Source organism: Nerophis ophidion, linkage group LG09 (genome assembly GCF_033978795.1).
Source record: "Nerophis ophidion isolate RoL-2023_Sa linkage group LG09, RoL_Noph_v1.0, whole genome shotgun sequence".
NCBI classification, from domain to species: domain Eukaryota; kingdom Metazoa; phylum Chordata; class Actinopteri; order Syngnathiformes; family Syngnathidae; genus Nerophis; species Nerophis ophidion.
The window spans coordinates 69,252,748-69,265,405 of record NC_084619.1 but is presented as its reverse complement, the minus strand read 5'-3'; the positions used below and the strand labels follow the sequence as shown (position 1 = coordinate 69,265,405).

General features: G+C 41.2%; 1 protein-coding gene across 4 annotated transcripts in view; it reads right to left on the bottom strand.

Moving 5' to 3' along the window:
* Positions 1-12,658, bottom strand: part of LOC133559679 (protein FAM53B-like) — a 106,093-nt gene that overhangs the window by 31,129 nt on the left and 62,306 nt on the right. For all 4 annotated transcript variants that reach the window (XR_009808248.1, XR_009808247.1, XM_061911671.1 and 1 more), the window contains exon 4: positions 6,787-7,592. Coding sequence is in view for 2 of the 4 variants with exons in the window: in XM_061911671.1 (XP_061767655.1) it covers positions 6,787-7,592 (806 nt within the window). In the remaining 2 variants the exon portion in view is untranslated. The remainder of the gene's footprint in view (positions 1-6,786; positions 7,593-12,658) is intronic.

Sequence of the window (12,658 nt, the reverse complement as noted above, 5' to 3'; positions counted from 1 at the left end):
GTAACACACTGGTAAAAATGCCTTTTTGCCATTAAATTCTAATTTCATGATTATTTGCCAAAAAATTAAGTTTCTCAGTGTGAACATGAAAGTAGTCATTTTTGTGAGAAATCCACAGTCCCCCCCTTCACCGGGATGGTGGGAGAAGTATCAATAATTAACGTCACTAACTGAGGTAGACCAGGTGCGATACAGGAACCGCTGGAGTAAAAGACGACCTGCACACAAAATCCGTAATAACTCGTGCGGTTAATCCCTGACAAAGAATCTGGCGGCGACGTGTGTGTGTGTGTGTGTGTGTGCGTGTGTGTGTGTGTGTGTGTGTGACGCAGAGGCGCATTCCTGGGAGCGGAGGTAACGTCAGAGTAACAACCGGACATGTTGATGAGCGACCGTTTGCCCCGCCTTGCAGCTGGCATCATTATTAGAGGAACCTGCCTTGTTGATCCACTGCTGCTTGGCTGGCTTGTCTTGACGGTGACACACATCTTTGGGGGGGGGAAGGAAGAATGGAGGGTGGCGGGATAAGCTGAGGCGACTTTCTATCAGGAGACCGGGAAATGGAAAATATACGTCATAGAGGAAGGCGGGGCGGATAAAACGATATTAAAATATATCACGATAGACACGTAATTGATATCAATATTAATTTAAAAAATATATATATTTTTTGTGGTTGGAATTTGCGCTTATGGATGATATACCAGTTACTACTGTCATCTAATTACAAACCCCGTTTCCATATGAGTTGGGAAATTGTGTTAGAAGAATATAAAAACGGAATACAATGATTTGCAAATCCTTTTCAACCCATATTCAGTTGAATATGCTACAAAGACAACATATTTGATGTTCAAACTCATAAACTGCAAATAATAATTAACTTTGAATTTCATGGCTGCAACACATGCCAAAGTAGCTGGGAAAGGGCATGTTCACCACTGTGTTACATCACCTTTTCTCTTAACAACACTTAATAAATGTTTGGGAACTGAGGAAACTAATTGTTGAAGCTTTGAAAGTGGAATTCTTTCCCATTCTTGTTTTATGTAGAGCTTCAGTCGTTCAACAGTCCGGGGTCTCCGCTGTCGTATTTTACGTTTCATAATGCGCCACACATTTTCCATGGGAAACAGGTCTGGACTGCAGGCGGGCCAGGAAAGTACCTGCGTTCTTATTTTTAATGAAGCCACGCTGTTGTAACACGTGCTGAATCTGGCTTGGCATTGTCTTGCTGAAATAAGCAGGGGCGTCCATGAAAAAGACGGCGCTTACATGGCAGCATATGTTGTTCCAAAACCTGTATGTACCTTTCAGCATTAATGGTGCCTTCACAGATGTGTAAGTTACCCATGCCTTGGGCACTAATGCACCCCCATACCATCACACATGCCGGCTTTTCAACTTTGCGTCGATAACAGTCTGGATGGTTCGCTTCCCCTTTGGTCCGGATGACATGATGTCAAATATTTCCAAAAACAATTTGAAATGTGGACTCGTCAGACCACAGAACACTTTTCCACTTTGCATCAGTCCATCTTAGGTGATCTCGGGCCCAGAGAAGCCGGCGGCGTTTCTGGATGTTGTTGATAAATGGCTTTCACTTTGGATAGTACAGCTTTAACTTGCACTTACAGATGTAGCGACAAACTGTATTTAGTGACAGTGGGTTTCTGAAGTGTTCCTGAGCCCATGTGGTGATATCCTTTAGAGATTAATGTTGGTTTTTGATACAGTGCCGTCTGAGGGATCGAAGGTCATGGTCATTCAATGTTGGTTTCCGGCCATGCCGCTTACGTGGAGTGATTTCTCCAGATTCTCGGAACCTTTTGATGATATCATGGAGTGTAGATGTTGAAATCCCTAAATTTCTTGCAATTGCACTTTGAGAAACGTTGTTCTTAAACTGTTTGACTATTTGCTCACGCAGTTGTGGACAAAGGGGTGTACCTCGCCCCATCCTTTCTTGTGAAAGACTGAGCATTTTTTGGGAAGCTGTTTTTATACCCAATCATGGCACCCACCTGTTCCCAATTAGCCTGCACACCTGTGGGATGTTCCACATAAGTGTTTGATGAGCATCCCTCAACTTTATCAGTATTTATTGCCACCTTTCCCAACTTCTTTGTCACGTGTCGCTGGCATCAAATTCTAAAGTTAATGATTGTTTGCAAAAATGTTTATGAGTTTGAACATCAAATATGTTGTCTTTGTAGCATATTCAACTGAATATGGGTTGAAAAGGATTTGCAAATCATTGTATTCTGTTTATATTTACATCTAACACAATTTCCCAACTCATGGAAACGGGGTTTGTACAACTTTACTCCAATGGCTGTCCGCCAAACACTCGTTTTGTTCGCTGTATAGATTCTTTCAACAGTTGTTCAAGATCTATATCTCATCCGAGATGAAAGCCTCCACACCATTAAATAAATCCTCATTTGTGTAGCTAAGGGTCGTTTATCATCTCTGGCTGTCCCGCTGATTGCCAAGTTGATCTTTAACGTATGTTGTTCCTGTAAACAATCACGAAAGCCAGATCTCTAACAGGAAACGACAACGGTCGTAAACAAGCAAGTGAGGAGAATGATTTTGGATCGGCCCCTCGGCCCGGCAGACTCAAGGAAACGTCAACCCCGGCCGGGCTTTTATGGAGAACGGCGTTAGGCAGCATGACTGAACTTGAGGCATGTTTCTTGAGCAAGCGCCACACCCTCAGGTTCAAAGTCTCGGACGGCTTAGTTCTCAACATTTGCTTAGAAATCTGCATCAAAGTCTTCAAGGTCCCATATTAACACAAAAGGGACCTTTTTTGATGATGTTTTTAACAGTAATATGTGTCCCTAGATCAGGGGTCAACAACCTTTTTGAAAGCAAGAGCTACTTCTTGGGTACTGATTAATGCCAAGGGCTACCAGTTTGATACACACTTAAATAAATTGCCAGAAATAGCCAATTTGCTCAATTTACCTTTAATAAATAAATCAATCAATCAATGTTTACTTATATAGCCCTAAATCACTAGTGTCTCAAAGGGCTGCACAAACCACTACGACATCCCGGTAGGCCCACATAAGGGCAAGGAAAACTCACACCCAGTGGGACGTCGGTGACAATGATGACTATGAGAACCTTGGAGAGGAGGAAAGCAATGGATGTCTAACATGATACTGTGAAAGTTCAATCCATAATGGATCCAACACAGTCGCGAGAGTCCAGTCCAAAGCGGATCCAACACAGCAGCGAGAGTCCCGTTCACAGCGGAGCCAGCAGGAAACCATCCCAAGCGGAGGCGGATCAGCAGCGCGGAGATGTCCCCAGCCGAATATAAAAAAATGGGTATTTCTGTCTGTCATTCCGTCGTAGATTTGTTTTCCTTTTACGGAAGGTTTTTTGTAGAGAATAAATTATGAAAAAAAAACACTTAATTGAACGGCTTAAAAGAGGAGAAAACACGAAAAAAATGAAAATTCAATTTTGAAAAATAGTTTATCTTTAATTTCAACTCTTTAAAATTCCAAATTCAACCGAAAAAAAGAATAGAAAAACTAGCTATTTCGAATCTTTTTGAAAAAATTAAAAAAATAATTTATGGAACATCTTTAGTAATTTTTCCTGATTAAGATTAATTTGAGATGTTTTAAATAGGTTAAAATCCAATCTGCACTTTGTTAGAATATATAACAAATTGGACCAAGCTATATTTCTAACAAAAACAAATCATTTCTTCTAGATTTTCCAGAACAAAAATTTCAAAAGAATTTCAAAAGACTTTGAAATAAGATTTAAATTTGATTCTATAGATTTTGTAGATTTGCCAGAATATTTTTTTGGAATTGTAATCATAACAAGTTTGAAGAAATTTTTCACAAATATTCTTCGTCGAAAAAACAGAAGCTAAAATGAAGAATTAAATTAAAATGCATTTATTATTCTTTACAATAAAAAACATAAATTTACTTGAACGTTGATTTAAATTGTCAGGAAAGAAGAGGAAGGAATTTAAAAGGTAAAAAGGTATAAGTGTGTAAAAATCCTAAAATCATTTTTAAGGTTGTATTTTTTTCTCTAAAATTGTCTTTCTGAAAGTTATAAGAAGCAAAGTAAAAAAATAAATGAATTTATTTAAACAAGTGAAGACCAAGTCTTTAAAATATTTTCTTGGATTTTCAAATTCTATTTGAGTTTTGTCTCTCTTAGAATTAAAAATGTCGAGCAGAGCGAGACCAGCTTGCTAGTAAATAAATACAATTGAAAAAAATAGAGGCAGCTCACTGGTAAGTGCTGCTATTTGAGCTATTTTTAGAACAGGCCAGCGGGCGACTCATCTGGTCCTTACGGGCTACCTGGTGCCCGCAGGCACCGCGTTGGTGACCCCTGCCCCAGATCCTGTTTACAGGCACAAAACAGGACTCATTCCTCCATTTTCTACCGCTTGTCCCTCTCGCTTGTTCAATCCAATTTGGAGAAAGGATGCACTCAATCCGTCTCATTTGAATTTCCGGGTGATGTGTAAATAATGTCAATAACGAGATGAACCATCCGTGGCTGTGAAGTGAATACTAGTAAGGTTGTGAATACTGTATAGCTTAGGCTAACCCATGTGGTTCCTGTGGATGTAAACAAGATGTAATTACTGTAGAGACTAAAAATGACAGTGAATGAAACAGACATAGTAATGTGTAAATAATGTCAATAACTAGATGAACCATCTTTGGCTGTGAAGTGAACACTAGTAAGGTTGTAAATGCTGTATAGAGTAGGCTAACCCAAGTGGTTCCTGTGGATGTGAACACAATTACTGCAGTGACTAAATAACATAGTGACTGAAAGAGACATAGTGATGTGTAAACAATTTCAATAACTAGATGAACCATCTGTAGCTGTGCAGTGAACATTAGTAAGGTTGTAAATACTGTATATTGTAAGCTAACCCATTTGGTTCCTGTGGATGTGAACACAATTTGTAATTACTGTAGTGACTAAATAACCTAGTGACTGAAACAGACATACTGTAAATAATGTCAATAAGTAGATGAACCATCTGTGGCTGTGAAGTGAATACTAGTAAGGTTGTAAATACTGTATAGCTTAGGCTAACCCATGTGGTTCCTGTGGATGTAAACAAGTTGTTATTACTGTAGTGACTAAAAATGACAGTGACTGAAACAGACAAAGTAATGTGTAAATAATGTCAATAACTAGATGAACCATCTTTGGCTGTGAAGTGAACACGAGTAAGGTTGTAAATACTGTATAGAGTAGGCTAACCCATGTGGTTCCTGTGGATGAGAACACAATTACTGTAGTGACTAAATAACATAGTGACTAAAAGAGACATAGTGATGTGTAAACAATGTCAATAACTAGATGAGCCATCTGTGGCTGTGAAGTGAACACTAGCAATGTTGTAAATACTGTATAGAGTAAGCTAACCCATGTAGTTCCTGTGGATTTAAACATTTTGTAATTACTGTAGTGACTAAATACCATTGAGACTGAAACAGACAGTGTAAATAATGTCAATAACTAGATGAACCATCTGTGGCTGTGAAGTGAACACTAGTAAGGTTGTAAATACTGTATAGAGTGAGCTAATCCATGTGGTTCCTGTGGATTTAAACATTTTGTAATTACTGTAGTGATTAAATAACATTGAGACTGAAACAGACATAGTGTAAATAATGTCAATAACTAGATGAACCATCTGTGGCTGTGAAGTAAACACTAGCAATGTTGTAAATATTGTATAGAGTAAGCTAACCCATGTAGTTCCTGTGGATTTAAACATTTTGTAATTACTGTAGTGACTAAATAACATTGAGACTGAAACAGACATAGTGTAAATAATGTCAATAACTAGATGAACCATCTGTGGCTGTGAAGTGAACACTAGTAAGGTTGTAAATACTGTATAGAGTAGGCTTACCCATGTTGTTCCTGTGGATGTGAACACAATTACTGTAGTGAATAAATAACATAATGACTGAAACAGACATAGTGATGTGTAAATAATGCCAATAACTAGATGAACCAACTGTGGCTGTGAAGTGAACACTAGCAATGTTGTAAATACTGTATAGAGTGAGCTAACCCATGTGGTTCCTGTGGATTTAAACATTTTGTAATTACTGTAGTGACTAAATAACATTGAGACTGAAACAGACATAGTATAAATAATGTCAATAACTAGATGAACCATCTGTGGCTGTGAAGTGAATACGAGTAAGGTTGTAAATACTGTATAGAGTAAGCTAACCCATGTGATTCCTGTGGATTTAAACATTTTGTAATTACTGTATTGACTAAATAACATTGAGACTGAAACCGACATAGTGTAAATAATGTCAATAACTTGATGAACCATCTGTGGCTGTGAAGTGAACACTAGTAAGGTTGTAAATACTGTATAGCGTAGGCTAACCCATGTGGTTCCTGTGGATGTGAACACAATTACCGTAGTGACTGAAACAGACGTAGAGATTCATTTGGACGAAGGGGATATGTATTTTTGTCAACTCTGTTGAGCATTTGTCAATTCTTTAAACACTAAAACATCTTTGAATGCTGCATTTTTTGCATGTTCGATTGCTGACAAACTAGGAGATTTTAGGGTGGAGGGGCCGGCTTATTTTCAGACGTTTTCATTTAGTTCAAATCACAGGCCTGCATATGCGACCTTCAATGGAATTCCAATCTACTTTGGTAAAGTGCAAGAATAATGTCCACACGAGGGCCCGGGCCAATGTTTGTGTCTGTGCACGTTCCACAATTCCAACTCACCTGAGTCATCTTTGCCAAGTCCAAAGAGGGCCGTGGCTCCTGAGCGTCCTCGGGCCGTCTCCGCTTCATCCCGATCTTTTTGTCGTTCAGCACACAAGGCTGCGACCTGCTCCGAGAGAGACAGCCCTTCCCGCCGCGTCTCTGGCCGCACCGCCGCCCCAGTTCTGGGGTGGAGTCCGGAGAGCTGGCCTCTGAGGCCTCCTCTCTCTGGAGTTCGGGGAGGCTGATTCTCTCGTGGGAGAGGGAGAGGGGTCTGAGGACGTGGCCGGACCGCGGCGGAGAGACCGGGGAGGCGGTGAAGTGAGGGTGGACGGGCAGTCGCTGGCTGAAGAAGGGCAGGTCCAAGGGTCCGTCTGTGGGGATGCCGGAGCATGAAGGAAAACTGAAGCTGGAGCTACGCTGCATGGCGGGGAAATGACCGCCAGCACGCACGCTGCCGCCGCTGTGGCACCGTCGTTTCTCCACCGCCGTCCACACTCTGGAGCCCTGAGGCCGCCACGACGAGCGAAAGCCGCCAAATTCGTCTGAAAAGGAGAGCGAGCGACACTGGCGCTTGCTTGGGGGCGCCGCCGGGGCTTGGCTGGCGGCGGTAGTGGTGTAGCGTGAAGTGGCTGTGGAGGGGGCGTGGGCTTCGGTCGCGGAGGCGTCACCCAGGTTCAGATCGCTTATCAGGCTGGTGATGGCGGTGGCAGGGCCCGGCTCTTTGGGCCAGGGGCGGCCGCCCGGCTCGGGCATCACGTCCCACAGGCTCTCCAGGCTGGTGCCCGACTGGAAGCTTCGTCCTGGGTTCAGCCATCTGTCTGCCTCTGGAAAATACACAACCGTGCAAAAAATAAATAAATGTCCTTTGCACAAACGCTGTCATGTGAATGCCAGACCACTAGGTGCACAGCAAAAAGTAAGTGTTCATCCATCCATCCATTTTCTACCACTTATTCCCTTTTGAGGTCGCGGGGGGCGCTGGCGCCTATCCCAGCTACAATCGGGCGGAAGGCAGGGTACACCCTGGACAAGTCGCCACCTCATCGCAGGGCCAACACAGATAGACAGACAACATTCACACTCACATTCACACACTAGGGCCAATTTAGTGTTGCCAATCAACCTATCCCCAGGTGCATGTCTTTGGAAGTGGGAGGAAGCCGGAGTACCCGGAGGGAACCCACGCATTCACGGGGAGAACATGCAAACTCCACACAGAAAGATCCCGAGCCTGGATTTGAACCCTGGACTGCAGGAACTTCGTATTGTGAGGCAGACACACTAACCCCTCTAGACAGTGTTCAAAAGCAAGAAAAAAAAATGAGGGGTATTTACTTGAACTAAGCAACATTATCTACCAATAGAACAAGAAAGTTTAGCTTGTCAAGACTTTCCAAAACAAGTGAAATTAGCTAACCTCAATTAACCCCAAAATAACTTCAAATAAGTATATTCTCACTAATAACAAGTTCCCTTTTCTTGGTAGAAGAAAAAGAGACCTTTTTGTTCAATATGTTGAAAAATATTCTCAAATTAAGTAAATGCTAGTGCCATTATCTTGACATAATAATAAACGCTCGTCGGCTTCATGATTTTTTATTTTTTTATGCTTGAAATAATAAATTATTACTTTAAAAAAGCAGTTTTATACTTGTTAGTGTTAATGACTGTTAGAATAATTATGTGTGAGTTATCACACAACTTTAATATGCTTAAAGTCTGTTGCTATAGTTATTAGCTATTGTGCTCAATCTGCATTTTTTTCTATCTGTGCAAGGACAAAACTTCTTGTCTGAGGGGTGGCCTCAGCCGCAGATGTGATCTTTGTTTTAGCTCGCTAACAGCTAAGGACTTCAAGGACCTCAACGTAGATAAGACGACAGCACGCAGACGAAGCAGAAACAAGGAAATCACAAGGCCCCCCAGCACATTCGGTCACGTACTGTGCGTACTGGACCTGATTTGGATGATATATGTGACCACTCCTTTTAGATGCGGCCTCAGTGATGTTGAATGGGGAACTACTGAATAAATAGAGGTACGCGGGAGCTGTACCTCTGTGCGTAGGGCGAGACTGTGACTAAGTGTGCAGCTCCATGCGTTCTCCTCATGAGCTAAATTGAACTCAGTCTCTGCCTGATTCCTTGCTTCTTGTCCATCCATCCATCCATTTTCTACCGCTTATTCCCTTTCGGGGTTGCGGGGGGCGCTGGCGCCTATCTCAGCTACAATCGGGCGGAAGGCGGGGTACACCCTGGACAAGTCGCCACCTCATCTGTTTAATAAATGTCATCAGTGTTTGAACCTGACAATGACACAGCTTTGCATCAGTTGATATTCTAATTTCAAGCATGTTTTATATAAAAAAAAATCTAAGCAACAAGCTGTAATATTTTACTGAGATCATTTAGGACCAAAACCCTTAAAACAAGTAAAAGACTCTAACATAAAAATCTGCTTAGTGAGAAGAATTATCTTATCAGACAGAAAATAAGCAAAAATCACCCTTATTTGAGATATTTCATCTTACTTAGATTTCAGTTTTTGCAGTGTGACAATAGCACACACAATCTGCCACATACAACAGCTAAGACCCAATATTTAAAAAATGTTTTTGATCCGTCGACTACTCAAACGATTATTGCCGATGATCTGCTGCACACGTTACAGTTACAGTCCTGGTGAAAAGTTTACATGCCCTTGTAAAGAACAAAATGTCATGGCTGTCTTGAGTTTCCAAGCCAAACAGCTCCATTTTTGTTTCATCTGACAAAGATAAGACCTTCTGGAGGAAATTTCTGTGGTCAGATGAAACAAAAATGGAGCTGTTTGACCACAATACCCAGCATTATGTTTGGGGGGGGAAAAGTGAGGCCTTTAATCCCAGGAACACCACACCTACCGCCAAGCATGGTGGTGGTAGTATTATGCTCTGGGTCTGTTTTGCAGCCAAATGTGACATTTTTTGTGGTCCGCTTTATTTACAAAAGTATCGCAATACATTTTGCTACCGATACCAAAATATTGGTATCGCTACAACCATAGTGTGTGTGTGTGTGTGTGTGTGTGTGTGTGTACGTATGTATGTGCTTAGGTGTGCATGTATGTGTGTGTGTGTATACATGTGTGTGTATGTATGCATGTGTGTAGGTGTGTATGTACGTGTGTGTGTGTGTGTGTGTATGTACGTATGTAGGAATGTGTATGTGTATGTATATGTGTCTATTTATGTATGTGTGCATGTATGTACGTATGTATGTGTGTATGTATGTGTGTGTATAAGTGTATATGTGCGTGTGTATGTGTATGTTTGTATATGTGTGTATTTATGTATGTGTGTATTCATGTGTGCATGTATGTACCTATGTGTGTATGTATGTGTGTAGGTGTGTATGTATGTGTGTATACATGTATATGTGTGTGTATGAATGTGTGTGTATGTATGTGTGTGTATACGTGTGTATGTATGTGTGTATACGTGTATATGTGTGTGTATGTATGTGTGTATGCATGTGTGCATGTATGTACGTATGTGTGTATGTATGTGTGTAGGTGTGTATGTATGTGTGTATATGTGTGTGTATGAATGTGTGTGTATGTATGTGTGTGTATACGTGTATATACGTGTATATGTATGTATGTGTGTAAACGTCTATATGTGTGTGTATGTGTGTATACGTGTATGTGTGTGTATGTATGTATGTGTATACGTGTATATGTGTGTACGTAGGTATGTGTGTATGTATGTGTGTGTATAAGTGTATATGTGCGTGTGTATGTGTATGTTTGTATTTATGTGTGTATTTATGTATGTGTGTATGTACGTATGTGTGTATGTATGTGTGTTGGTGTGTATATGTGTGTGTATGAATGTGTGTATATGTATGTGTGTGTATACATGTATATGTGTATGTATACGTGTATATGTGTGTGTGTATGCATGTGTGCATGTATGTACGTATGTGTGTATGTATGTGTGTAGGTGTGTATGTATGTGTGTGTATGTATGCGTGTATATGTGTGTGTATGAATGTGTGTGTATACGTGTATATGTGTATGTATGTGTGTATACGTGTATATGTGTGTGTGTAGGTGTGTTCGTATGTGTGTATGTATGTATGTGTGTGTATAAGTGTATGTGTGTGTATGCATGAATGTGTGTATGCATGTATGTGTGTGTATGTATGTCTGTACGTATGTGTGTGTGCATGTGTGTGTGTATGTACAAGTGTGTGTAAGAATGCGTGAATGTGTGTGTGTGTGTATGTACAAGTGTGTGTAAGAATGCGTGAATGTGTGTGTGTGTGTGTTTAATGTAGCTTAAGATCCGTTGTTAAGATAAAGACAATAATGCCTTTTTTTTCTGGTGCCTTATATTTAGAAAAGTATCGAAATGCATTTTGGTACCGGTACCAAAGTATTGGCACCGGGACAACCCTGGTTCAAGAGAAATCCACTTGTTTCTCTAAGCAACAACTTGCAAAAATGTGATCCCGGCCACTTCCTGTATGATAACAAATCAGAGTACATGTCGCTCGTATCCATCCAACGTTTCAAGACAAGGTTCGAGGAGCAGAATGATTTACCACCTGTGGCAACTTCTGTGACCCCGCCCCCTCCTGTAGTGGCTTCCTGTGTGCACACAGTGACCACCTGACAGGAATGCCGGGAAAACAAGTGGACAAAAGGGACGCCTGTTCTAAAAGCAAAGTGGATAAAGACAGTACGGGACGGTTGGATGAACAAGACGTGCACACACCTCTGGCTGGAATGTCTACACGGCCAGATGAAAATAGCAAAAAAAAAAAAAAGACAACAAAATTGGGTGTTGTGTTGAAGGCAGCAGGTTTATGATGTGGAAGCAGGTGCAGGCTTGGTCACGAGAGACAAAAGGAGAAGTGAGAGACAAAAGTGCAAGAGTCAGGACAAACAAAAGAGAGGGAAGTGCAATACAGCACTTGGACATAATCAGCCTGATAAAAAAATATGTGCTCAAAATCTGCGCGTACTATCAGTGAGCTTGTTACAGGTGAGCTGCCAAGACCACTGACTTACTGCACAACCTGGAGGTGGTGGAACATGTGGCACACAACTACAAACCCTGTTTCCATGTGAGTTGGGAAATTGTGTTCGATGTAAATATAAACGGAATACAATGATTTGCGAATCCTTTTCAACCCATATTCAGTTAAATATGCTACAAAGACAACATATTTGATGTTCAAACTCATAAACTGTTTTTTTTTTCAAATAATTATTAACTTAGAATTTCATGGCTGCAACACGTGCCAAAGTAGTTGGGAAAGGGCATGTTCACCACTGTGTTACATCACCTTTTCTTTGAACAACACTCAATAAACGTTTGGGAACTGAGGAAACTAATTGTTGAAGCTTTGAAAGTGGAATTCTTTCCCATTCTTGTTTTATGTAGAGCTTCAGTCGTTCAACAGTTCAGGGTCGCCGCTGTCGTATTTTACGCTTCATAATGCGCCACACATTTTCCATGGGAGACAGGTCTGGACTGCAGGCGGGCCAGGAAAGTAACAACACTCTTTTTTTACGAAGCCACACTGTTGTAACACATGCTGAATGTGGCTTGGCATTGTCTTGCTGAAATAAGCAGGGGCGTCCATGAAAAAGACGGCGCTTAGATGGCAGCATATGTTGTTCCGAAACCTGTATGTACCTTTCAGCATTAATGGTGCCTTCACAGATGTGTAAGTTACCCATGCCTTGGGCAGTAATGCACCCCCATACCATCACAGATGCTGGCTTTTGAACTTTAAGTCGATAACAGTCTGGATGGTTCGCTTCCCCTTTGGTCCGGGTGACATGATGTCGAATATTTCCAAAAACAATTTGAAATGCGGACTCGTCAGACCACAGAACA